The sequence below is a fragment of the Podarcis filfolensis genome, assembly GCF_964270895.1.
Source record: "Podarcis filfolensis genome assembly, chromosome: 9".
In the NCBI taxonomy this organism is placed as follows: Eukaryota; Metazoa; Chordata; class Lepidosauria; order Squamata; family Lacertidae; genus Podarcis; species Podarcis filfolensis.
The window spans coordinates 16,302,432-16,329,339 of NC_139610.1; the positions used below are offsets into that span (position 1 = coordinate 16,302,432).

A 26,908-nucleotide genomic window follows, 5' to 3' on the forward strand; every position below is an offset into this window, starting at 1 on the left:
AGATTCAGGTAGGTAGCCGTGTTGGTCTGATGCAGTCGGAAGAAATAAAAAAAAAAAATTGTCCAGTAGCACCTTAGAGACCAGGACGTGGGTGGCACTGTGGGTTAAACCACAGAGCCTAGGACTTGCCGATCAGAAGGTTGGCGGTTTGAATCCCCGCGATGGGGTGAGCTCCCGTTGCTCGGTCCCTGCTCCTGCCAACCTAGCAGTTCGAAAGCACGTCAAAGTGCAAGTAGATAAATAGGTACCGCTCTGGTGGGAAGGTAAACAGCGTTTCCGTGGGCTGCTCTGATTTGCTAGAAGTGGCTTAGTCATGCTGGCCACATGACCCGGAAGCTGTCTGCAGACAAACTCCGGCTCCTTGGCCTATAGAGCAAGATGAGCGCCACAGACCCAGAGTCGTCCACAACTGGACCTAATGGTCAGAGGTCCCTTTACCTTTACCTTAGAGACCAACAAAATTTGTTCTGGGTATAAGCTTTCGTGTGCATGCACAGTTCTTCGGATAGTGCTCAACTGGAGCAAATCCTGAGAAAACCCAACTGAAGTTCTCTCCTATTTTGCAGTAAATATCAGGTTTTTCTAGCGTTAGGGTAGGTGGGAGTGTAGATGAGCCCCCACTTTTCTATTGCAGCACCTAATCTAAAGGCAGCGCCGAACTATTGAAGCAAATAACTAGGAATTCAATGAATATCCATGGTACTTTTATTCCAAAAGGACACGTTTGCACTTCACACTAAATCAAGGTTTAATAGGAAGTTCACAAGCTTCAATGGAAGCTGGGTTTGTGTGCTGCCATTTCCTCTCCTTCCCCATACAGCTGGGAAGAGAAATACGTTTCTGAGCACAATTCAAAGTGTTGGTGCTGACCTTTAAAGCCCTAAACGGCCTCGGTCCAGTATACCTGAAGGAGTGTCTCCACCCCATCGTTCTGCCCGGACACTGAGGTCCAGTGCCAAGGGCCTTCTGGCGGTTCCCTTGCTGTGAGAAGCCAAGTTACAGGGAACCAGGCAGAGGGCCTTCTCAGTAGTGGCACCCGCCCTGTGGAACACCCTCCCACCAGACGTCAAAGAGAAAAATAACTACCCAACTTTTAGAAGACATCTAAAGGCAGCCCTGTTTAGGGAAGCTTTTAATGTTTAATAGGTTGTTTTATTTTAGTGTTTTGTTGGAAGCCGCCCAGAGTGGCTGGGGGGACCCAGCCAGATAGGCGGGGTATAAATAAATTATTATTATTATTATTATTATTATTATTATTATTATTATTATTATTAATATTATCATTATTATTGGCAGTTCTGCATTTAATTAAGCACAGCTTACCATACTGTCTCCAGCCAGAGCTGTGATCAATACCAACTATAGATGGGTTTTTTTAAAAAAAGCGCTTTCTAACCCATTGCTTGAAGTTGGTTTGTTTGAAATTGACCACTGTTAGTACTGGTTAAAACACGTCACTCAGGGCAACAGGATAAACCATGGCTAGCCAAAAGAAAAAGCTTCTGAACTCCTTCTGGCTATATGGGAGAAGTAATAATAACAACAATAACAATTGATTATTTATACCCTGCCCATCTGTCTGGGCTTCCCCTGCCACTCTGGGCAGCTTCCAACAGAATATTAAAAACACAATAAAACATCAAACATTAAAAACTTCCCTAAACAGGAAGTAGAGAAGGAGGGATGTTCATGGTACCTTATTCCTCCAGAATGTCATGCTATGATTTAGCATGATATGCAAAGTGACATAGAATATTAACAGCTACTGATACATGTGCTGAACAAGGGATAAGGGCTGGATCTAGACATGTCAAAGAAGTGTTAAATGCGTTGTAAACTTTGTATGAGAAATCGGGTTGGCAAAAACGGGAGTCCACAGCGCCATCTGGTGTCACAGGGTTACAATGCACATACAACACACATAAAGCGTTTTTCCTTTGCCAGTGTCTCCGAGTCCAAGGTCTCCAAACACTTGCCACACATCCACTAAAAAGCAAGTGTTTTGCTACATTGTTAAGTCTATGGCAGAGAATGAATAACAATGTAGAATAAAACAGACTTATACAACGGCTCATGACTGTGCACAGAAATCAGCCAGTCGCTTTGACAGGAAGCATGATAAGCAACATCTCAACATCAAATGCAACGGCAAACTGATCAGCACTTCGGATGCAGAACAATGTATTTATGCAAAGTTGCAAGCCAACCATTTCGAAAATTCATTTAAAAAATGGCATGTCTGTTTTTTTTGCATATATGTGTGTGTGTGTGTGTGTGTGTGTGTGTGTGTGTCCCAAACATGCTATGTTAATTTTTAGGCGGAAGTACATTCTGAATAATGGAAACAGCATTATTCCTCAGCAATACATATTGAAAATAGAGATCCATGCCAAGAATACAGAAAGATAGACAAGGATATAAATCTTCTCAAAGAAAAAGATTTTTCAAAAAAATCAAAAAGCAGTTTAGAATCCAAAACATATGCTTCAAGATATGTAATGGGATGAGTGGATGAAACCCTGTGCAAATTGCCCTTGCTTCCTTGAAAGAAAGGCAGAATAAAATCTGTGATAAAATAAAAAAGTTGGCTTCCCAGAAAAGTCTTCACGTAAAACTTCTGAACTTGTTTATAACCCCCAAAAAAGTATGATTCTTCAGAATTAGACTGATAAAAGTCCACACAGAATGGGCATTAATTAATTAACTTTTAGCTTGCTCTTTCTTCCAAAAGGTGCCAAGGTATCTCATCCCCTTGTGGAAAGGGAAGACATAATGGACTCAAAAATATGTATACCCCTAGTTTCAAACTGCAATTCCCATCAGCCTCATCATGCTGTCTGGAGTGGATGGCAATTGCTATCCAAAACATGTGGATGTTGGGGAAGGCTAACTATGGAGTTTAGAGTATAAATTTGCCCATGTTCACAGCTGTTGTGCAAGTGAATCAACTGTGGGCCTTCTCTGTTCCCATAAACTGAAAGGCTTTTTTAAAAGTCTTCAAAAATTGCAAAATAAGTGTCATCATGTAGGCAGCATGTCACTTTGATATTATCTCAATTAGGTTTCTCAGACAAGGAAACTGTGACTCATTACTTTTATTAAAATTACAAAACAAAGTCTCTCTGAATCTTGTTAGGAAACAAAGGCAACGCTCACATCATGTCAAACCACTCATGTCTTGTAACATAACCGAATACAACATGACACTCTTGAAATTCTGAGAGCTGGTGCTATTAATTTGCTCTTTTCAAAATAGCGCATTAGAGTTTCTAAAAGATTTAAAATCAAGAAGTGATGTAATGCAGAAATGAGAGAGGATCTCTTTACAAAAGCACCAATGGAAGGTTGTCTAGCATTGGGTAATGTTCCCGGTCTCAAATTCCTATAATCCACCCAGTGGCATAGCGTGGGGACCCGGGACCCGGGTGCAGATTTTTGAAGGGTGCAATGGGGTGCAACCAAGTGCCACTATGACAGGCTCCCTCATCAAGGCCAGAGTCGCAAGGAGGCAAGCCAAGCCGCGTCTGGGACAGCTAAACTGGTGTACAACAAATACAAATTCATCACATTCACAGGTCTTAAGGTTCCTTCTGCAAAAGGGGGAGGGGAGCACATGAACTGAAGCACCGTATTGACCCAAATACAAGCAGCACTTTCCCCCCAAATTTCTATTGTGAAAAGTTAAAGTGTGGCTTATATTCGCAACCTTACCTTATCGCTGCTGAAACAGCTGCCCACGAGGGGGTGTGGGACAATGGCGCCCGTCCCGACCACTTCTTCCAAGCCTCCCCTGAGCCACAGTAAGGAAGGGGAAAGGGGGGATGCCACTGGCAAAGCGATGTGCCTCCCCCCCCCCCCCAGAGCAGCCCGGCTCAGCGGCACAGCGGGACACAGCCCACCCACCACTCCCAAGCCTCCCCTGGCACTGGCTTGGGGAGGTATTGCCCAGAGGCAGTAGTGTTGGGAGGTGGGCATGCAGTGTGCTCAGAGCCAGGCACTGGCACCAGCTTTGGGAGCAGGGTGTCGGCTGCTCCCCATTCAGGAGGCGGGCCACACCCGCAAATAAGCCTTGAATTTTAAAGGTGTGGGTGCACTTTATATTCGGGCCAATACGGTATTTAAGACATTGATCACATCCGAACCTACTTGACCAGGCATAGGCAAATTCGGCCCTCCAGATGTTTTGGGACTACAACTCCCATCATCCCTAGCTAACAGGACCAGTGGTCAGGGATGATGGGAGTTCTAGTCCCAAAACATCTGGAGGGCCGAGTTTGCCTATGCCTGTGCTAGACTATTCAGTCCAGCATCCTGTTTTCACAGAGGCCTATGGGAAGCAAAAACTGAGCACAACAGCAACTCTGTCTGAGTTGCTGCGAAGAAGTACTTTGTTTGGTCTGTCTTTCAACATCCAGGATGTCCCCCAAATTCTAGTATTAAGAGACAAGAAGAAAGACTTTTTATCTCTCTCGATCCACTTTCTCCATAAATATTTTTATACACCTGTTTCATTTCGCCTTTTCTCTAACCTAAAAATCCCCAAACGCTGTAACCTTCCCAAGGCATTCAAGCTACAAAGTAACAGTCGGCTGGAATGCAGCACTGCAAGTAACATATTTTGTTAAGTAATAAGACACCAATTAAACAATACAATCCCGGACCTAGAATAGAAGTGGGAGTGGGGAACACAGAGTTATTTGCTCAATGCGGCTACTCTGCATGACAGATTTGGTATTGAAATTTCAATGAGGACATTTATTTTTATTTTTTTTTAAAAAAAATATCTCTGCAGCACACTTTAAATAAGAGGTGACAAAACATGAGCTCTCTGTAGAATTCACAACCATGCTGCTAGCACCGCTGCGCTGTTCCATATCCCCAGAAGTTCCTTTACATTTCTAAGGACACAGAGACTTCTATAATCTGTGCTTAACAAGCTGGAGGCAATTTTCAAAGACAGGTAAAGGTCTCAGGGAAGTGGGGAGAGAATCTGTCCCTTAGCCATATGTAAGGAGAATAATAATATAGAAATTTTCTTTTAAAAATCGAGGCATGAAAGAACACTAGATAAGTGCACTACACAAGGACACTAAACTTTTTCAGAGCTTGGGGAGGAATCTAAGCACTAACAGACAAGCAGCAGCGTTAACTATAAAGACCTTAGCTTCAAATTCAGCAGTCTGCATCTCTTAACAGATCTCAGTGTCTGTGCATGGCATTTAATGCAATTAATTGAAAAAGAAAGGGTGACCACAGTTCTGTGGCTTGTGCATCATGACCACAAAATTGAGGGCTGCCTATTACAGGGCAGAGGTGAATAGAGCAGCTGACAAAAATGGTTTGAATGCAGTTCTGGTTTTCCCCTCTGAAGTGTATAGTTCAACCTCACCCAAATCCTGAAGTTATTGCAATGAGCATTGCCCATTCCCCCACTTCATGCCACTGGCAGCTGCTGAATGGGCATGGAAACATATCTGAGATTATGTCAGAGCACATCATCTCTTTGAAGGTGACCTGGAAACTACAACTAAACTACAGAATGCGGCAGCTAGACTGATGACTGGGAGTGGCTGCCGAGACCATATAACACTGGTCCTGAAAGACCTACATTGGATCCCAGTACGTTTCTGAGCACAATTCAAAGTGTTGGTGCTGACCTTTCAAGTCCTAAACAGCTTTGGCCCAGTATACTTGAAGGAGCGTCTCCACCCCCATCGTTCAGCCTGGACACTGAGGTCCAGCTCTGAGGGCCTTCTGGCGGTTCCCTACCTGCGAGAAGTGAGGTTACAGAGGACCTTCTCGGTAGTGGCACCCACCCTGTGGAACAACCTCTGTCACATGATAGTGTGGTTGCTCAAGAGCACATATTAATAGTTACTGAAGCCTCCCTTCCCTTATACCTAGGCTTGCCATACGTCAGGAAAACTCCTGACATGTCCTGGTCTTCGGACGTAAGAATGGTGTCAGCAGCGGAAATAGCTCCAAAAGCTTAAAACTATTTAGGGTGAAGCTCAACAACTTTGTGGGTATCAGAAATTTTACTTTTGAAATATGGCAACCCTACTTACGTTCTCACACGTTTATCTACATTTCTGCAATAAGCCACACTTGCCCCATCACCATCCCTGTTCTTCAACTCAAGAGCTCAGTCAAGAGACTGAATTGCAAAGCAAAAAATTCCTGGTTCAAATATTGAATCAGCCATGGACTCATTGGATGACCATCGGCCTCAGACTCCCTGTCTGGAAATACAGAGATTATTAATAATAATACCCCACCCATCTGGCAGGGTTTCCCCAGCCACTCTGGGGAATAAAACTGACTAACCTGTAAGAATTGTAAGGATTACTGAAACAGTGTACACAAAGCACATTGAGCACTCCAAAAGCACCACAAAACATAGAAATTTATTAAAGTTTACCTCATCAAAGCCTTCACCGCTGAGGAAGAGCCCGGTATTTTGGGAACAGGACGGTGCCTGAGCATGAAGGAGCGCGTTGGCCTAGGAGTTCCCTTTGTACTCTGAGTACAAGTGCGGTACAAATCGTTCTCTACCATTTCGCCTTTAAACTCAAAGAGCGGGGAGTCTGGTGGAGTATCGGACAAGCTTTCCAGCTCCGAAAACTTCAAGCGCTCATCTCTGCCAGACTTCATTTCAGATGAAGAAAAACCAGAGGACAGAAATGATGTTTCTTCCGGTGTGTTACCTGGCTGAAAATCGATGGCTTCTGAGTGCACTTTTTCGCTGAGTGAAAGGGGTATCTTTTTGGACATCACATTTTTCACTGCATTCCTCGGAACAGAGGCAACATCTGTTGAGCATTTCAAGTCCTGACAGGATGAGCTAGGAGAATCCAAACCTGAAGACACGTCTTTGACTTCTAATGACTCATGGTCTGAAAGTTTGCTATTATCTTCATACGTGTAATTACTGCCACAAGCTTTATCTGCCCATTCACTGGGTATCCAGCTTGTTTCACCGCCGTTTGGATTTAGGATGTGCGTGCTGGAACTGCAGCAAAATGGCTGTGAACAGCTATTTCCCAACTCTTCGGCATCATCAGTTTTCTGGCTTTCAACAGGCACAGATTTTTCGAGCATTTTTGCAAACATGACCTCCAACTGCTTGAGAATCCTTCTGCGGTGCCCAGTAGGAGTTATTCCAATTTGTTGAAGCACACTGTTGTTTATCTCCACGCAGTCTCGCAAAGCATTATAGCCGAAGTCTTGGAAGTTCTGAAAGTACTGCCCCAGGTTGATGCTCACTAGGAATTCTTTTATATCCACATCAACGTCCCTGAATGACATACTGGCAACTTCATTCCTTAGTTTCAGAGCTCCAAAACAGCATACAGTGCTATCCACACATATTCAGAAGCGAGACAAAATGCTTCTTTAAGCCCCCTGGACAGAATGAAATGTCTTCCACGAGCAGGAACAGCATATATGAATTCAACACACACCTTCAAACCCTACAGTGCGTGGGGAGGAAAAGAATATATGTATTAGAAAGGTACTTCATAGTCCAAGTTCAGCACTTTTTTATTGCTATAAATAAAGAACTTGAAGCACTTTGAATGCTTTGGTTGTGGAGTACATATCATCACAGAGCAAATAAGCATCTGGGCTTTTATTTTGTGCCAGAAGATTTTAAAAACAGATATCAGATATGTGCTACTTTTCCTCTTAACGCTGGCTCCCTAAAGCTTGCACAATTACAGAAAACAACAAGAATGGAGTGAACACAAGCTTGCAATTAACCATTCGCCTGGTTGCCTGGGGTGAGGAGGTACCCTCTCCTAGCATTTCTAAATTGGAAGAAACTGAGTTCTCTTTTTCTTCCGACAGGCCCAGTCTTAAACAAATATATATTAAGGAGGGAGGGCAAGATGCTTAGGGGTGTGGGGAGGGAGTCTTTCGGAGATTTCATAGAAGGTTGCAACTAGGCAAAAGCTCACACAACCAAAAGAGCTGTATATAGCTTTCCTGTTCCCCTTGACTCCACTTCCTCTTAATATTATTATGAATTTGTGGGTGCCAGACCAGTTTGTGGGTTGGGGGGGGGAGGAAGTAAGTTGTATGTTCACAGATTCCATTGCTGTAATAGCCAGGCCAGCTTGAGTGATGGGCCATTAAGAGAACAGAGAAAAGGGGGCTCTGTGCCAAGTGGTAAGTGGGTGGGGGCCCTCTTCCAGCTCTCAGTTAGTTAGAAAGACAGCAGCTAGACTGCGGCAGCTAGACTGCTGACTGGGAGTGGCCGCCGAGACGACATAACACCGGTCTTGAAAGACCTACATTGGCTCCCAGTAATTTTCCGAGCACAATTCAAAGTGTTGGTGCTGACCTCTAAAGCCCTAAATAGCCTCGGCCCAGTATACCTGAAGGAGAGTCTCCATCCCCATCGTTCAGCCCCGTCACTGAGGTCCACCTCCGAGGGCCTTCTGGTGGTTTCCTCACTGTGAGAAGCAAGGTTACAGGGAACCAGGCTGAGGGCCTTCTCAGTAGTGGCGCCCGCTGTGGAAAGCCCTCCCATCAGATGTCAAGGAAATAAGCAACTATCTGACTTTTAGAAGACATCAGAAGGCAGCCCTGTTTAGGAAAGTTTTTAATGTTTGATGTTTTATTGTATTTTTAATATTTTGTTGGAAGCCAAGGTCAGAGGAAGACTAGGTTGGTGATATCCGTGGCCCACACTGATCACCCCAGATCTCCTCCAAACTCACTACCACTTCATCCTGACCCATCCCGATCCTGGCAAGTGGTAGAGCCACTGACACATAGAAGGCGCTGCTGCTGCTGCCTGCCTCTTCCCCACCCAGCACACTGCTGCCAACTTCAACCTCAGACTCAGAGCCGTCTTTCCCATACGGCTTAGTGGTTCGGCGCGCCAGGGCGCCAGCTTCTCAGGGGCACCCCAGCGAGTGGGAGAGCTGCGCGGCTTTGCCAATGGCCTCCCCTTTCCCTGCACACCCACCAGCTGTACCCCTTCAACTATATGGCTGGCGGGCACGCAGTTTCCTTCCCCAGCCTCCGTGGGAGGAGAGTGGCATGAGGGAGAGGTGCGCACACACACACCATGGCTGGCAGTGTGCAGCTTCACTCCCCCCCCCCACTATCCGTGGTAATTTGGGGGCGCTGAGCAGATATTTGCACCCCGACATCGCATCTGCTAAAGACGGCCTTGCTCAGACCCTCCAAGTGTCCCTATTTTCCGGGGACAGTTGCCGATTTACAGAAGCCCTCCCAGTTTCTGTTTGATCCTGCAATGTCCTGCTTTTCCTTAAAGGGTAAAGGGGACCCCTGACCATTAGGTCCAGGCGTGACCGACTTGGGGGTTGCGGCGCTCATCTCGCTTTATTGGCCGAGGGAGCTGGCATACAGCTTCCGGGTCATGTGGCCAGCATGACTAAGCCGCTTCTGGCAAACCAGAGCAGTGCACGGAAACGCCGTTTACCTTCCCGCCGGAGTGGTACCTATTTATCTACTTGCACTTGGACATGCTTTCGAACTGCTAGGTTGGCAGGAGCAGGGACCGAGCAACGGGTGCTCACCCCATCGCAGGGATTTGAACCGCCAACCTTCTGATCGGCAAGTCCTAGGCTCTGTGGTTTAACCCACAGCGCCACCTGCTTTTCCTTAGGGCATCCCTATTTTCATCAGAGAAATATTGGAGGCTACGCAAACCTTGGTGAAGTCATAACACTGCACCGTGGCTGCCACCAAGAATGGAAGAAAATACACAAGGGGGGCAGGATGGGAAAAGAATGCGAGTGACCTCAGTCTATGGGGCATTTTTGGTCTTTAAATATTACGTCTGCAACCAGCCACAGACTCATGGAATCGCAGAATTGTAGAGTTGGAAGGGACCGCAAGGATCATCTAGTCCAACCCCCTGAAATGCTGGAATGGTTCTGTGATTCTTTGAAAAAGGGATCATTGGCAGCAATCACAGCCAATCCAACATTTGCAGGTCCCTGATCATCAGAAAAAATTATTTCATGGGAAAGATCCAGTTACGATCTTAGTCTTGGGAATCATGGGTGCAAGCACATGATTTGATTACAGGTACAATGCAGACTGCAAAAACAAAACACCAAGTTTCTTGCTAACTCGGTACTAAGAAACAGCTTCCCCAGTAATGACCAACTTCTTTAATGACCTATTGTGAATCGCTTCCCTCTTTTATGGAAAAGAGGCAGGTCGTAACCTGTAGCAGTTTGCAGAAGGGTAGGTAGTAATTGAAGCAATATAATCATAAGCCTTTAGGAAGTACCTGAAATACTTGCCTCTGCCCCCCCCCCAATATATATTATTTAAAACATGGGTAGGCAAACTAAGGCCCAGGGGCCAGATCCGGCCCAATCGCCTTCTAAATCCAGCCTGCAGACGGTCCGGAAATCAGTGTGTTTTTACATGAGTCGAATGTGTCCTTCTATTTAAAATGCATCTCTGGGTTATTTGTGGGGCCTGCCTGGTGTTTTTACATGAGTAGAATGTGTCCATTTATTTAAAATGCATCTCTGGGTTATTTGTGGGGCATAGGAATTTGTTCATTTATTTTTCAAAATATAGTCCGGCCCCCCACAAGGTCTGAGGGACAGGGGACCGGCCCCCTGCTGAAAAAGTTTGCTGACCCCTGAATTTTAAACTCTTGATTGAGAGTTCAAACAGCATCCACACAGCACTGCTTCCGAAGATCACAGTCACAGAGACCAGCCTAGCTATCTAGTTTAGCTGCGTAAGAGAGAAAGTGCTGCTCAAAGGGGGAGATTCTATGGCTTCCACTTGCTGCATCTCAGCTCCCAATGGCTAGAATTATATTCTTCATTGCCTTGGCAATGTTGGCAGCCATATTTGTAGGCTCCTGATAAGGACGCAAGAAAGCAAAGATTTCCATTTCGCCCTGTGTTCATTGCACACAGTGCTGTTTGCATTCCACTACAGTGCACCTTCGGGCATAACCTTTATTATTTGTGGCAGAATTGTACATAGCTGATTGCATTATGAACATGTTATTCCACACCATTCATTTGCAAATGTAACAGAAATGGAATGCATGGGGTGGGGGTGGGGAACCATAATCAATTTCATATAATTTGAAGAACTGAAAACAACAAAAGCGAATACCGATTGAAATCATTGAATTAATTTCTCCAGAAGCATTTTTACTTGGTATTATAGGTCAGGACATTAATAGGCAAGATGTTAAATTGTTTTTATATGCAACAACTGCAGCAAGAGTATTGTTAGCCCAGAAATGGAAACAAGAAGAAATTCTGATGAAAGGAGAATGGCAGACGAAATTAATGGACTATGTAGAATTGGACAAAATGACAGGAAGGATTCGAAACCTGTGGGACCAGAGATTTACAGAAGATTGGGAAAAGTATATGAATTATTTGAAGAGCAACTGTAATCAACAAATTACGCTAGTAGGACTACAAGACGTTTTGTAAGGAGAAATATACGAAGTGTTACAAAGTAGAAAAAGATAGAGATATTGGTTATGAGTTTGAAATGTAATAGGGAAGATAAGAAATGCATACTGAGAGATTAGATTGGAAAATTTTCAGACAGGATTGATGGAAGTCAAAAATTTGAATAAGATGTAAAAGTATGTTTAATTACTGTTGAAAATGATATGTTAAAAATATATATATATATATATATATATATATATATATATATATATATATATATATAAATAATTTGAATTAATTTATGCTCTGGACATTAAACGAATAAGTGAACATTGACCATTTCCCACTAGAATTCTCTGACATCTCTAACTCCCTAGAGAGGCTTACCTAGCACCTTAATTACACATCTTTAGGTACCAGGTGAAAACATTCCTCTTCTCCCCAGACCTTTGGCTGATTAAACAATCTATGGGCTTTTAAACTGCTATCCGCAAGCCTAGGGAGCCCGGCGGGAACTTTAAATTAAATTAAATAGATAGATAGATGATAGATAGATGATAGATAGATAGATAGATAGATAGATGATAGATTAGATAGATAGATAGATAGATAGATAGATAGATAGATAGATAGATAGATGATAGATAGATAGATCCTGAAGGCATGGCTGCACATAGAAGGTTGTATATGTTTTATATGAACCCAACTGTATCTGCACAGCTCTCCTTCCTCATTTTTTTTTTAAACTAGGAATCGCGCAAAGAGGCCTTGCACAAGACATTATCATATGTGTATGATGAAGTTGCACACTGCCAGGGTGAAGAGGTTATGTAGCCTAGGAAAGTTTATCAACCAGTTTGAAATTATCAGCTGATGATGGGTAGCTAACAACATCAAAGCATCCTGGTTTATCATCACTAGGTTGTGCAACAGTGCTTCTCTACCAGTCGTGTTTGCATAGAGCTCTGATTGTTCAAGTTATTTTTAATGGTTTACTGCATTTTCATTGCATTCCTCAACAGCATCTATATATCCGGTTATTAGGATACAGAAAAAGCAAGCAAAATATAAAACACTGTTTCCTTGAAACATAGCTTTAATATATCCAAGAGTATGCTTCTGAACTTTGCAATGAATCTTATCCCAAGACTGAAATGGCATCACTAGTTTAATATGAGATGTATATAATAAAAACCAAAGCTATTTATTATGTTTATATCTTGGCTTTCCACTAAGGAATTCAAGGTGGTGTTATTTTATTCTCCTATTTCATACCCTCCAACATTTCTCCAATGAAAAGAAGCAGTATCTTTTTTCTATTTAAAAAAAAAACGTTTAGGAGTACTCTCTTTTTGACTCAAGAAAATCACCATTTTATAGTTCAAATCGGGGGAAATAAAAACAGTAAATGGACAAAAGTACAAAGATTCACAAAATGTTTAGGGGTATGCATACCCTGGCATCCCCCCACATAAAAGCACTGAAAATAGGAATGTCCTATTCAACAACAACAAGAATTTTATTATTTATACCCCGCCCATCTAACTGGGTTGCCCCAGCCACTCTGGGAGGCTTCCAACAGATATAAAAACATAATAAAACATTAAACATTTTATTTAAAAAACCCTTCCCTAGTATATAAGGCTGCCTTCAGATGTCTTCTAAAGGTTGCATAGTTATTTATCTCGTTTAGAAAAATCTGAAGGCAGCCTTGTGTAGCAAAGGGGGTTTTTTATGTTTAATGTTTCATTATAACTCTATACCCTCCACCATTTCTCTGCTGAAAATAGGAATGTCATAAGGAAAAGCAGGACATTCCAGGATCAAATCAGAAACCAGGATGGCCTCTGTAAATCCGGGACTTTTCCTGGAAAATAGGGACATTTGGAAGGTCTGCTATTTTATCCTCACAGCAACCCTGGGAGGGGTAGATTAGGCAGATAGAGGCTCAAGAATAGCCAGTGAGCTTCATGGCAGAGTGAGCATGTGAAGCTGGGCATACATACATAATCCTAGTCTAACATGCTGGCCTCTGATGACAGCCATATGAAGCAACTTAGGCAGCACACACACATGCTATCAAGGACCAACATGTATGTGCAAATGAGCTATCATGAATCTAACACACCAGGCAGAACATGCTCTGAATTCACCTTCCACACAATGCCCCGTAAGGAAGGAGCAGCTCTGAGTCACCAAATATTGTACGCGCATGTGTGAACCAGCTCTGTGTCTCCACTGAGGATGAGGCATAGGTTCCAGAGACTGCCATACACCCACCTAAGAAACATTAAAAATATTACTCAGCAAGATTGCTGCTCCACCCCTCTAACACACACACACACACACACACCGAGAGAGAGAGAGAGAGAGAGAGAGAGAGAGAGAGAGGCGTTTAGAGTTTCTGGCACTAGTGCAGGAAAGGAATGACTTTATCAGCCCTACTGGCAAACTCAATTTCACACCATCCCACCCATGTAACTGAAGAGCCTTTTATTCCCCTGACAACGTTTAGGACATTGCTTGCAGAACGTATTTGCCAGCTCTGATAATCAGAGTCATTTGATTGGTAACCATGACACCCGCCTTCTTTTCATCTCAGCCCCTCCCTAAGAAGAAAGCAAGTATTCAGCCTGCACTAATTCTCCTTCCCACGTTTTCAAGCTCAGCAAACCGGCATCTTACTCATTACTTTTTATAATGGATTTTAGAAAGTCGTGGAAAGAAGGCTGCTGATGGAAATTAACCCAGCTATGCAGCTCTCGGTACGGCTTGCAGAGTTTCTAATGGCGCTGTCTCGTCTTAGGCGAAGCTTCAAAGAAAAGTTCAATGGTCCTTGAAAACACAGGGAAATGTGCTTCTCCAGTTGTGGGGTTCCCGCAATATATAGGAACTCCCATTATACGCAAGCAGGCAAACAAAGTGCAAGTAGACAAATAGGTACCACTCTGGCAGGAAGGTAAACGGCGTTTCCATGCGCTGCTCTGGTTTGCCAGAAGCGTCTTAATCATGCTGGCCACATGACCCAGAAGCTGTACGCTGGCTCCCTCGGCCAGTAAAATGAGATGAGCGCCGCAACCCTAGAGTTGGTCACGACTGGACCTAATGGTCAGGGGTCCCTTTACCTTTACCTTTAACTAGTAATATAATGTTTATCAGTGACAGGCAATGCAGCATGAGATAAGGACATCCAACAGTCATGAGAAGAAGAAAACGGGAAATGTAAAGTCTTATACAGTGGTACCTCGGGTTACATACGCTTCAGGTTACAGACTCTGCTAACCCAGAAATAGTACCTCAGGTTAAGAACTTTGCTTCAGGATGAGAACAGAAATCGTGCTCCGGAGGCACGGCGGCAGCGGGAGGCCCCATTAGCTACAGCGGTGCTTCAGGTCAAGAACAGTTTCAGGTTAAGAACGGACCTCTGGAACGAATTAAGTACTTAACCCGAGGTACCACTGTAAAGTGAAGAAGTCTTTCAACACAGATGAAAGCTAAATTTCATTTAAATGCGCTCAGGGGCATTCAAACACAACAATACAGTTTTGGAGCTTTCAAAGCTGCAATTTATGTTCCTGCACCTATTCACATGAACAGGTTGAGGCCTGCTTCCAAGAGGTGCTAAAACCTGACTGTCGAAAGGTGACTGCCAATTAGGTGAAGTTAGCAATCAAAAACTTTTTTAAAAAAGAAAAGAAACAGCATCAGTTATGCTTTGGAATGTGCGGTCCATTGGCAAGCACATTTGAATGCAGAAGATGCTCCCAGATGACATCAGCTAGAAACTCCTGCTATACTCCTGTGAGTCTGATTCCTTGGTGATTGTGCATTATCTAGTTCTCATGTTGAGAAAAACAAGAGGAATACAGTGCTCTCTATGCCAGCAGTACCACCACACATTATCTCTGACCACCACCGTTTTCGTAAAATAAAAGCAAGAGGGAAAGGATAGGAAGGTCTTCCATTTCAGCCCATTCCCTGGAGCAAAGCAAGTACATACAGTATTATGTTTTTGTATATGCTGGAAGCTGCCCAGAGTGGCTGGGGCAACCCAATCAGATGGGTGGGGTACAAAGAATAAAAATTGTTGTTGTTGTTGTTGTTGTTGTTAAACTTCTGTCAGCCACACAAGGGCAATGACTTAAGACTCCACCATTCATTCCATGTTATATTAAAGTAAGGTAGATGTCTCTATGATAATCTGCAATGTGCATTTGACTATCTGACTTTTAGAAGACATCTGAAGGCAGGCCAGTTGGTGTTAAAAGAGGATAGAACTTTCTTTATGTATGCCACAACAGCAGCAAGAATACTTATCGCAAAGTACTGGAAAACACAAGATCTACCCACCCGGGAAGAATGGCAGATGAAGGTGATGGACTACATGGAACTGGCTGAGATGACTGGCAGAATCCGAGACCAAGGAGAAGAGTCGGTAGAAGAAGAGTGGAAGAAATTTAAAGTTTATCTACAGAAATATTGTAAAATTAAGGAATGTTAGAAAGATGTTGGAATTAAACCATGTGGTTTTAGCAGAAAAGATATAAAGGATTAAGCAAAGATGAATTGTTAACAGGTGAAAATGTAAAGTTACAATATATTAAGATAAAATATTAAGATAAAAGCAAAAAGGGTAAGGATTTGCTGAAACAACTACTGAACTAGAATACAAAAAAGGGAGGTGTGAGGAGGTCAGGGAAACAAGCAAATGAAAGATAAGACATGGAAAGACTGATTTGTTTTTAATTGTTTTTTATTTTTCTGTATTTTGTATTTTTTGTTCTTTTTTATTTTTTCTTTTCTTTTTTCTATTTTTGTAATTTCTTTGAAACTTTAATAAATATTATTCAAAAAAAATAGAAGACATCTGAAGGCAGCCCTTGTTTAGGGAGGTTTTTAATGTTTGATATTTTATTGTGTTTTTAATAGTTTGTTGGGAAACCCAGCCAGATGGGTTGGGTACAAATAATAAATTATTATTATTATTATTATTATTATTATTATTATTGATGAGGCAGCTTTATATTGCTTTGCTTAACTCTCCGAGAAAGGCCCTTGCTTCCACGGTTTCCCAAACTTGGGTCTCCAGCTCTTTTTGGACTACAATGCCTAGCATCGCTATCTAGCAGGGCCAGCAGTCAGGGATGGTGGGATTTGTAGTTCAAAAACAGCTGGAGAGCCAAGTTTGGGAAACCCTGCTTTAGCCTAACAGAGCTGCTCCACTGCCCTTAGGCCACCCAACAGAACACCCTCCACCACCCATCACAAGTCCTTGCGCCAACAGCTATCAGTGAGTGAAGCAACACTTGGGCTTCTATCAGTCCTTGCTTGGTCACAGTGCTGGCAACTATCTGGGAACGTGTTAGTCATGCAGGTGACATTCAAATGCTGGCAATGACTAACTCCCATGTCCATGTGACAAGTACATGAAGTAGAAAAGGAGTTAGGCAATCAGTCCAGAGAGTGACCCAATGTGTTGGGTCTGAGATGTGTTGACTGAGTAGTCTAGCAGATTTTAGAGTTGCATACCATGCCATTGCAATCAGCTCTCCAAATTACCCGGTTTAACACTATCCTATGTACAGTTGTTCAAAATTAGGGCTGCTCAGTAAAACATGCAGCCACCAGGACCATGTAACACCGGTCCTGAAAGTCTTACATTGGCTCCCAGTACGTTTCCGAGCACAATTCAATGTGTTGGTGCTGACCTTTAAAGCTCTAAATGGCCTTGGCCAAGTATACCTGAAGGAGCAGGTAAGTAAAAATGGTAAAGGACCCCTGGATAGCTAAGTCCAGTCAAAGGCGACTATGGGGTTGCGGTGCTCATCTTGTTTTCAGGCCAAGGGAGCCAGAGTTCATCCACAGACAGCTTTCCCGGTCATGTGGCCAGCATGACTAAACCGCTTCTGGTGCAACGGAACACCGTGACAGAAACCAGAGCACACGGAAATGCCATTTACCTTCCCACCACAGCAATACCTATTTATCTACTTGCACTGGTGTGCTTTTGAACTGCTAGGTTGGCAGGAGCTGGGACAGAGCAACGGGAGCTCACTCCATCATGGGGATTCGAACCACCAACCTTCCAATCGCCAAACCCAAGAGGCTCAGTGGTTTAGACCACAGTAGGACCCGCATCCTCTATTATTGGAGCATCTCCACCCCGTCATTCAACCCAGACACCGTGATCCAGCACTGAGGGTCTCCTGGCAGTTCCTTCACTGCGAGAAGTGAAGTTACAGGGAACCAGGCAGAGGGCCTTCTCAGTGGTGGCACCCACCCTGTGGAATGTCCTCCCATCAGATGCCAACAGAGATGAGTAACTATATATCTTTTAGAAGACATCTGAAGGCAGCTCTGTATAGGGAAGCCTTTTAACGTGTAGTGTTTTATTATGTTTTTTTATGTGTGTTAGAAGCTGCCCAGAGTCATTGGGGCAACCCAGTCAGATGGGTGGGGGTACAAATAATAAATTATGTTTATGATTATACTCTGGATCAGCAGTTCCCATTTCACATGTGTGGCCCCAATAGCAAGGAGAAGAAAATGGGTGAATTCTTGGTTCAAACACCACCAAGACATCTATAGCATGGAATGATGCAGCCAGGAAAAAAGACACAAATTTATGGGTTACCTCCACTTAATGCCTTAAAACATGGGCAGCAAATCTTTATATGCTGGCCACATGACCCAGAAAGCTGTCTGTGGACAAACGCCAGCTCTCTCAGCCTGAAGCAAGATGAGGATCACAACCCCATAGTCACCTTTGACTGGACTTAACCCTAGAGGAACATCTGCAAAGGGATTGCTCCATTGGTCTCAGGCCTGTCAGCAACCCAAAATATACCACCCACATCCTGATTCAAGGTGTTTATTAATAAAGGTCTTATCTGTCCCATGAGAAAGAGCTTACAACAACCACATGTTGATGCAAGCTAAATACTGAGATGTATTTCTCAATGAAACAGCAATGATATGGGAGTTTTATCTACTTACCTGGCAATAAGCCTCATTCAGCTCAATAGGACTTTATTCAGAGTAGACCTGCCATGTGTATGATTGCACTGTTAAGTATTTCCTCTGACTTTCAAAACATGTCAAGGGGGGTGATATTTGTGGCCTCTGAGCACAGCAACATGTTGAAAGAAATCCCCGGGAAACTAATCCCTGAAGAGGAACAAACAAGAATTAAAGAGACAGCTCCCTGTGAACAAGCAGCAACTCATCTCAAGAGCGGAGATTGCTTAAGTGCTGCCACAGTGTGCAGCAGAACTGTAGGCTGAGCTCTCTGTAACTATATCCCATATGAATGGTACTGCTCAGCACAACAGGTTCACATACAAATAAAAAACTTTTTGAGACTACAGCCTCCCCTCCCCAAAGATAGCATGTAGAAACAGCAATGTGGGGACTCAATAAAAATATCACTCTGCACATGCTCAAAAACACTTTCATATATCCATACTATATTCTGGCAGTGCCATAAGCAGATGCCATGGCTGAGCCCTGGAGAACCACAAAATAAATTAAACCCAGGCCGCCATTAGCCAGTCAGAGCAGAACTGTGTTCAGCTTTCAGATATACCAATTGCAACAAGTCTCCAAGATGGTTGGAGAGACATGCTGCAACTTGCAAATCCTATTTGTTGTTACCTCACTGCCCAACGTGCAAATACCAGAAGCAGGAGCCGCCAACTTATTTTAATTGCCCCGTTCCTCTATCTTTACCTTCACATAAGGAAAAGCTTCATCTGTTAGATTTCCAAAAGTAGGGTGGAAAATTCTACACATGAAGGGGCTCAATAAAAGTATATTTCAAAAAGGTAGCAGCTCTAGAAAGCATTGTAAAATCTTGCTTTAGAGTGCCTTTGAACTAAGCCATGAACTCTCAAGCTGCTTTCTTAACCTTCAGCTTTTCCCTACAGTTTAGGGATAATCACAGCATCCTTCCTACCTCACAGGCTTGTTGTAAAAGGTACTGATATTAGGTATGCAAAGAGCTTGAACACTCTAAATCAAGCAGCTATACTCCAATAAAAGTAATACAGTTAATAAAAGTAAACAGGGGACTCATTAGTGCGTGCAAATTTTGAGGGGGAAATCCAGATTTTTATGTAGAAATCTAAATTTCCTATATTGCCCAATGGCTGCTAATCTATGGCTCATTTAACACTAATAGTTTTGCAATTCCGCACCGCAAAGTTGACTGAATCCCTCAGCCGTGCCCTAAATGAGACCATCTGCAACATCACTGTAAACAAGCTGCCGCTTCTCATTAATTGTGGCATTCGTCTCGTTAAAGTGAGCGACTTTTCAGACCCTCCAATGGAAACGTAAGAATGTAAACGAGAAACGGAGGGATTAAGTGTACGTTTTCCTCTGCGGCAATCCCACGGGTTAAACGCAAGTCAGCATTTCCCGGGACAGAGGTTAAGGAAGTAGGTCGGATTCCAAGAAAACTCCCCAAACATGGGGGGGGGGGGGGACGACGACTCGCTGCCAGAACAACCTGGCGGTGGTTTTTTGTTTTTCATTTCCCCTTTTTCCTTTCTTTTTAACCCAAGTCCACCCGCCCCTTTTTTGCAAACTTACCCCAAGAATTCGGATCCGGCAGGAAGCGAGGAGCTGAACTTTACGCTCGCTTTCTCTTTTCTTTTCCTTCTCTCCGCCACTCCTTCCTTCTGATTTGCTAGCTGGGCTTGGAGAGGCGCTCCTGCAAAGGGCTAGCTGGCCAGGCACGCAGGTAGGCAGGCACGCAGGTGAAGGCGGAAGAAGCACCTGGAGCAGCCGGACTGGAAGCGCAAAGGCTGCAGCGTCTCCAGGGCGCTCGCCTGCGCGCAGGGCCCGGAGAGGCGGCGGCAGCGGCGGCTCCTCCGTGGGGCGGTCTCGTTCGGCGGCGGAGGGAGGAAGCAGGGGGAAGCGGAGGTTTTGCAAGCTGCAGAAAGTGTGCTTGTCCTGCCGCTTTCTTGCTGGCCCTGCTTCTGTTGTTCCAGCAGAATTTCTGCCTAGAATACCAGGCAGAAATTCAACAGGTGAAGTTTTCCCCCCTCCCTTAAGGTGAAGGGAGAAACTTTCTAACGCGGAGTAGGTGAACTTGACTAAATTATTATTATTGTTTTCAATTTAAACTTTATTGGTTTATAAACAATACATCCAATGCACTTGCAACACCAAAACACCAAAGCATTACAAGCAGACCACCACCAATAGCAAAAAGGACAATGTATCTCGAAAAGGAAACAATAAAGTTAGTTTCTTCTCCACCTGATGATTTCCGACCTCCTGTGCGTGGGTCCTTTATTTCCTTGTTAACTGCATCTGTTTTTCAATAAACTTAACCAATATTGCATGTTGTTTATATTCTTTTTAACCTGAGTTTTTACAAGAGGTATTCAAAGCATATTAAAGATTTGACGTGGGGACAATGTTCTTTTAGATATACCATAGGAACTTATTTTCCTGGGAGGAAACCCAGGGGGACGCATACCCCTAAACATTTTGTGAATCTACGTTTGGCCTCATCGAGGGGCAGTATTTCAATATGAGTAGGAAAATAAGAGTACCCCTAAACATTTTTTTTAAGAAAAAAAAGTACTGGTTATGACCCCCGAGGTCCCTTTCAACGCTATAGTTCTGTGAATACCCTCCTTTACTTCTTGGATTTTGGTGTGCCAGAAGCTGCTGATTAAAACTGCAATCCTAAATCATGCTCAGTTTAGGCTGTGGTTGTCACTTTACAAACCTAGGAGTAAGCCCCATTGAATTTAATAGGGTTTTGATTCTGAGTAGATAGAAGGATTCTGCTGATAGTAATGTGGTTGGGTAAGTTTACACCAGGCATCCCCAACCTGCAGCCTTCCAGATGTTTTGGCCTACAACTCCCATGATCCCTAGCTAACAGGACCAGTGGTCAGGGATGATGGGAATTGTAGTCCAAAACACCTGGAGGGCCGAAGGTTGGGGATGCCTGGTTTAGACGCTGGGCTAAATGGTCCTCACGGGCCTTCTTTCTCTTTAGATGGTGATGTGTATTAGTTCACTTGCTTCAAAATATGATATGCCAGCCCTGCTGTGTTTTGAACTGAAATAAAAAAGTTAAGGTCTTATATATATAATAAATGTTCATAAATGTACCAAGCAAACACGTACATAAATATATAAACCACATGTCTGAAGCAGCACAGGAAAACAGCCCTGAAACCATTTTGACTCCCAAACTGACCAAATGATTTCTCTGCAAGGTCAAGGAAAATGGAAAAGCCTCCCCATTGTCTTTTCATTCACAAATCCTGTCTTAAGGGTATGTCTGTGTATGAATAGGGTGAGCCTGTGACCTGGCTCAGGAACTAAGTATTTATCATTACAAAAGACTGGCCAGGTTCCCCAGGGTATCCAATCAAGTAAGCATTAACAGGTAACCTGTCAGACAGGAGGTAAACAACGCACTCATATTTCTGTTGTAGACCACCCTTTCTGTGATGTAGGTATGATGTATCTGGGGGTGGTCTTGGACTCCAGGGCAGGCAATTTAAAATGTCTATATAAGGGCGGGGCAGGCACACCTTTGTTCAGGGTCCTCCTCCTTCTCCTGCGTGTGAAGGGGGCACCCTGTTGCAACAGTTCAATAAAAATCAGGCTTACTAGCTGCTTTGCTTCTCAACATTCTCTGGTTGGCCTCTGTTATTTTCTCTGACCGATGGAGAACCTTCAAAGGACTCTATAAGGGCTCTTGTGTCCCACATAAGGGAATAAGGGCAGATTTTCGTTTATTACAGAACCCTCTTGCTCATTCTGCTCAGTGGGACCTGGGACATCTCCCCCAAAGTCCTTCTATGATGGCAACATTAAGTTAAGGTTTCCAGCTTTTCAATGGGACACTGCCTTTATAATTGTAGATATTGTCAAGGTGGCATTATTAAAATCTATGCTGTCAAAAAGCCAGATTGAATTGCATTATCATCATCAACAACAGTGTGGTGCAGTGGTTAGAGTGTCAGGCAAGGACCTGGGAGACCAGGGTTCAAATCCCTCCTCCAGCATGAAGTCCACTGGGTGACCGTGAACCAGTCACAGTTTCTCAGTCTAACCTACCTCACAGGGTTGTTGTGGGGGTCAAAGGAAGGGATAACTATGAATGCCACCTTGAGGTCTTGGGTGGAATATAAATGAAATGAAAAATAAAATATATATTTCAGGGCAAATTGGGCAGGTCTAAAGTATGTACCACTGAAGTCAGGGATACTTGCTTCCAACTAACAATATACAGACTGTGTTGGCTGTAGTTACTTGGGACTGAGAACCCTTTGACCCATTGGGATTCACTATTAAACAGATATAGGATTCCACGTGGGATTCAACACGTGCTTGCTTGGGACTAAAAACCCTTTCAATCTTACCCCCAAATGGAAAACGAGGTCCCAGCTAAAGAAGAATGGCAACTTAAACTGATGGAATATGCACAGTTTGTGGACCTAGCATATAGAATAAGAGAACAAGAAGAACATACGTTTAAAGAAGATTGGAAAATGTTTATCAAATATATGGGGGGAAACTGTGTACACCTGAAAACATTGGCAGCATGAAGATAGATCCAACAGTGTGAACAAGTTTTGTTGGATGTAATAATGGAATACTGGAGGGTTTGGTTTATGTAAAATGTGCAGGGATTTATGATATGCAAAATGAACCATGGAAAGAGAAGAAGGGAAGTCATTGCCATATTTTTTTTGTTAGAGCATTTATTAATTTTCCAATAAGAACATCCAATTAACATATCAAATCAATTCCAATAAAAAACTAAAATAAAAAAGTCCAATTCTCTTCCAAATTATAATCTTTTTTTTTTTTTTTACTTCCCATGGTCATTGCCATTTTAAGGTTGTTTAAAAGCATATTCTAAAGCGTAAAACAGAAAATATAATAAAAATTATATTAAAAATTAAAAAACCTTTCAATCTTTGAGATTTACTATTAAACAAACATGCATAGGATCAAACTGGAAGAGGGTCAGAAACCTATATTATTTGATAAAATAGTACTTTACCTTTCTTTGGGTATACCCAAATCAGAAATGTCATGCACTTAAAAATTATCCATACCACATTTTCTAATGAGTGCATTGAGACTATATGACCCTGGCAGGACCCCTAACATGGCCTGCTCTTACACTGTTAGCTTGAACAGCAGAAATTATCAGGCAAGGTTACACTTCAAGGCCTTGAGATAAGCTTTATCAGCAGCTGAGAGTGATGATCACACAACTATGGGGGAAGCTCAGAAGCTGGCAATTCTAAATGCAATCTCGGAGTGAAAGCAATAAAGTAAAATCTGGGACACAGGAATGTGTGGACAGCAAAACCCATAAAACACATATGGGTCATATGGGAAGGATCGCAAGCGGCATCTAGTCCACCCCACTGCAGTGCAGGAATCTTTTGCCCGATGTGGGTCTCGAACCCACAACACTGGAATTAAGCGTTCCGTGTGTATATTAAAATAGAGGAAGTTTCACCAAGCTAGCCTCTACTCATGTTGAGACCAGGTCCAGCATGGCCATTATTGCAGGAATTTGCCTCTCCAGCAGATATCATGCAGATGCAGCCCACTACCCAAACCAGCTCAATCGCTTTTGTGACTTTTGTGATTTGTCCCCACAAAACACTTCATCACAGTTTCTTCCTATCTGTTCAAAGGGCCTTTGCTGCATGATACCAAATGTAACAATTCACTGATCAATGTATCTATGTACTGGCTCACTGGGAAAACTTCAGAAATTCATATAGACATGTGAGCTCAGCTACTCAGCAAGCCCCTCTGCCTGAGTGATAATTCCTGGCATCCTGATACCAGAGTGCCAGTGAGGTAGCCATTCCAGAAATAACAAACCCAGATGAAAACAAAAGGGTGTGATTAACTTAGCTGGGAAACAGGGAAATGTAAATATCTTTTTTGTTACACTTGATGGGTGTTTGGTGGAGGGCAAGGAGAACCATGGGGCAGGGCCCAGGATGCTCAGATAATTGCCACCAGACCTCCCCTTTCATGATGTAACCGTGATGTATGAGTGATGTAGTTTGGGGGGGTGTAACATGGGGATTAGCAGCTAATAAAAGTTTGGGGGCTCTTTTGTTCGGGGCTTCCATCTTGTTCCACCTTGTGGCAGGTGGGAGTCCTGTCGCAACAGTCTTCAATAAAGACCAAGCCTACTGGCTGCTGTTTTGCTCTGGTATTCCTGGCTGGTGTCCTTGCTTTTTTGTCCAAGGGAGCCCTCAGATTTCTCTGTTAACACCATTAATTCAACATAGGATGCAGTTTACATATAACAAGAAAACACTTAAGGGAGAGGAGGATGGCAGCACTACCAATATCCGTTAAATAATTGCAAACAGCACAGCCAATCAGGGGCTCCACCCGTGACAATGATCACATGCCACCCACAGATAAAAGTGGCTAGCAAGCTCACAATGAATTTATACAAAGCCCTACACTTAATGAAGTTTTGGAGGAAAGTACTAGATTGTATAAATATTACTTTGGGGGAAAGCTAGTATTGTCAGAGCATAATATTATTTTAAATTATCTACCTGCCGGATGGAATTTGACAACTGGTCAATGTCAATGGATTTTCCGTGCCCTCATTACGGCTAAAAGATTGATATTGATTCCCTGGAAAGAAAAATCTATGGACCCCTTTATTCAATGGATGGAAGATATAACAACTCTTGCAACATACAAACGGATAGCTTATAGACATAAATTGTGTAGGAACAAATATATTGACATTTGGAGTGCATTTATATAAAAAAAACCTGAGTAGGTTATAAGTAAACAAACGTATATATATTAGAATAATAATTTCACTTCCATACCTTTGTATTAGACAACTATGTACAGAATTATTGTGGGTTTTCCCCTTCCTTTTCTTTATTTCTTTTTTTGCATTTTAAGCACTTTTTGTTTATTTTATATTTTTTCACTTTATTTTGTTTTATTGAAATATATATATATATATATATATATATATCCACAATGAGTGGTGCAAAGCCTTTGAATCTCAACATGTACATTACAGTGGTACCTTGGGTTAAGAATTTAATTCGTTCTGGAGGTCTGTTCTTAACCTGAAACTGTTCTTAACCTGAAGCACCACTTTAGCTAATGGGGCCTCCTGCTGCTGCCATGCCGACGCCGCACAATTTCTGTTCTCATCCTGAAGCAAAGTTCTTAACCCGAGGTACTATTTCTGGGTTAGCGGAGTTTGTAACCTGAAGTGTCTGCAACCTGAAGCGTCTGTAACACGAGGTACCACTGTACACTCAAATTCCCCAACTCCATTGTACCTTTCCTCCCTATTTTCTCACATCAACACTCTGGCCAGTGACCAAAATAAATCAATTCATTCATTCTCACATCAGAGCTCCCCGGGTGAGCTCTTAGTGTACAGAACTTTTTATCTCCATAGCAGAAGAAGTTGTGGACTCCTGCGTGGAATTTGTATACTGAGGGGGATGTGTTGCATTTGGGTGATGAGCTACATTATAGCCCATCTAGGACAGTTCAGTCAGTAGAGCACTTGACTCTTAATCTAAGGTTTGTGGGTTCAAGCCCCACGTTGGGCAAAAGGTTCCTGCATTGGATGGGGTTGGACTAGATGACCCTAGTGGTCCCTTCCAACTCTACAGTTCTGTGATCTGTGATAATGTAGATGGAGCGGTTGTCAGCATGGAGGCAGGCAGGTATTCTCTCTCTCTCTCTCTCTCTCTCTCTCCCTCTCTCTCCCTCTCCAGTGGTGTCTTGGTTTGCATACATCTTGGTTTGCATACATTTTGGATTAGAGACTCATCAAACCCAGAAGTGCATGTACTGGTTTGCAACCCTTTTTGGGATTCAAGCCCATTTTTTTGAAATTACGAAAAAAAATTTTGGGGGGAGGCCCCATTGGCGAAAGTGCGCCTTGAATTACAACCTGTTTTGGTTTACAAACGGACCTCCGGAACGGATTATGGTTGTAAACCAAGGTAAAGGTAAAGGTAAAGGTAAAGGGACCCCTGACCATTAGGTCCAGTCGTGACCGACTCTGAGGTTGCGGTGCTCATCTTGCTTTACTGGCCAAGGGAGCCGACATTTGTCCGCAGACAGTTTTTCTGGGTCTATGACTAAGCCTCTTCTGGCGAAACTACAGCAGTGCACAGAAATGCCATTTACCTTCCCACCCGAGTGGTACCTATTTATCTACTTGCACTTTGATGTGCTTTTGAACTGCTAGGTTGGCAGGAGCAGGGACTGAGCAACAGGAGCTCACCCCGTTGCAGGGATTCGAACCACCAACCTTCCAGTCGACAAGTCCTAGACTCTGTGGTTTAACCCACAGCGCCACTGTACCACTGTATATATAATCAGTCTTCCCATCATAGCCAGTGGGAAGGAAATTAATTGAGTCAGGTCCAGGGCAGGTTTGAGTTGTGGTGTTAATGGGAGTGTGGTTTTAG

The 26,908-nt window shown here is 43.2% G+C and overlaps 1 protein-coding gene across 4 annotated transcripts in view; it reads right to left on the reverse strand.

The window, feature by feature from the left end:
- ARAP2 (ArfGAP with RhoGAP domain, ankyrin repeat and PH domain 2) overlaps nt 1–20,308 on the reverse strand; it is a 129,182-nt gene extending 108,874 nt beyond the window's left edge. For 2 of the 4 annotated variants that reach the window (XM_083630049.1, XM_083630047.1), the window contains exons 1-2: nt 20,013–20,308; nt 6,422–7,472 (exon numbers count right to left, since the gene is read on the reverse strand). In XM_083630049.1, coding sequence (XP_083486175.1) covers nt 6,422–7,308 — 887 coding nt within the window. In that variant the 5' untranslated portion in view covers nt 7,309–7,472; nt 20,013–20,308. Of the gene's footprint in view, nt 1–6,421; nt 7,473–18,416; nt 18,588–20,012 lie in introns of all 4 variants that reach the window. The other 2 variants (XM_083630048.1, XM_083630050.1) reach the window with 2 other exon arrangements.
- Between the last annotated feature and the right edge of the window lie 6,600 nt (nt 20,309–26,908).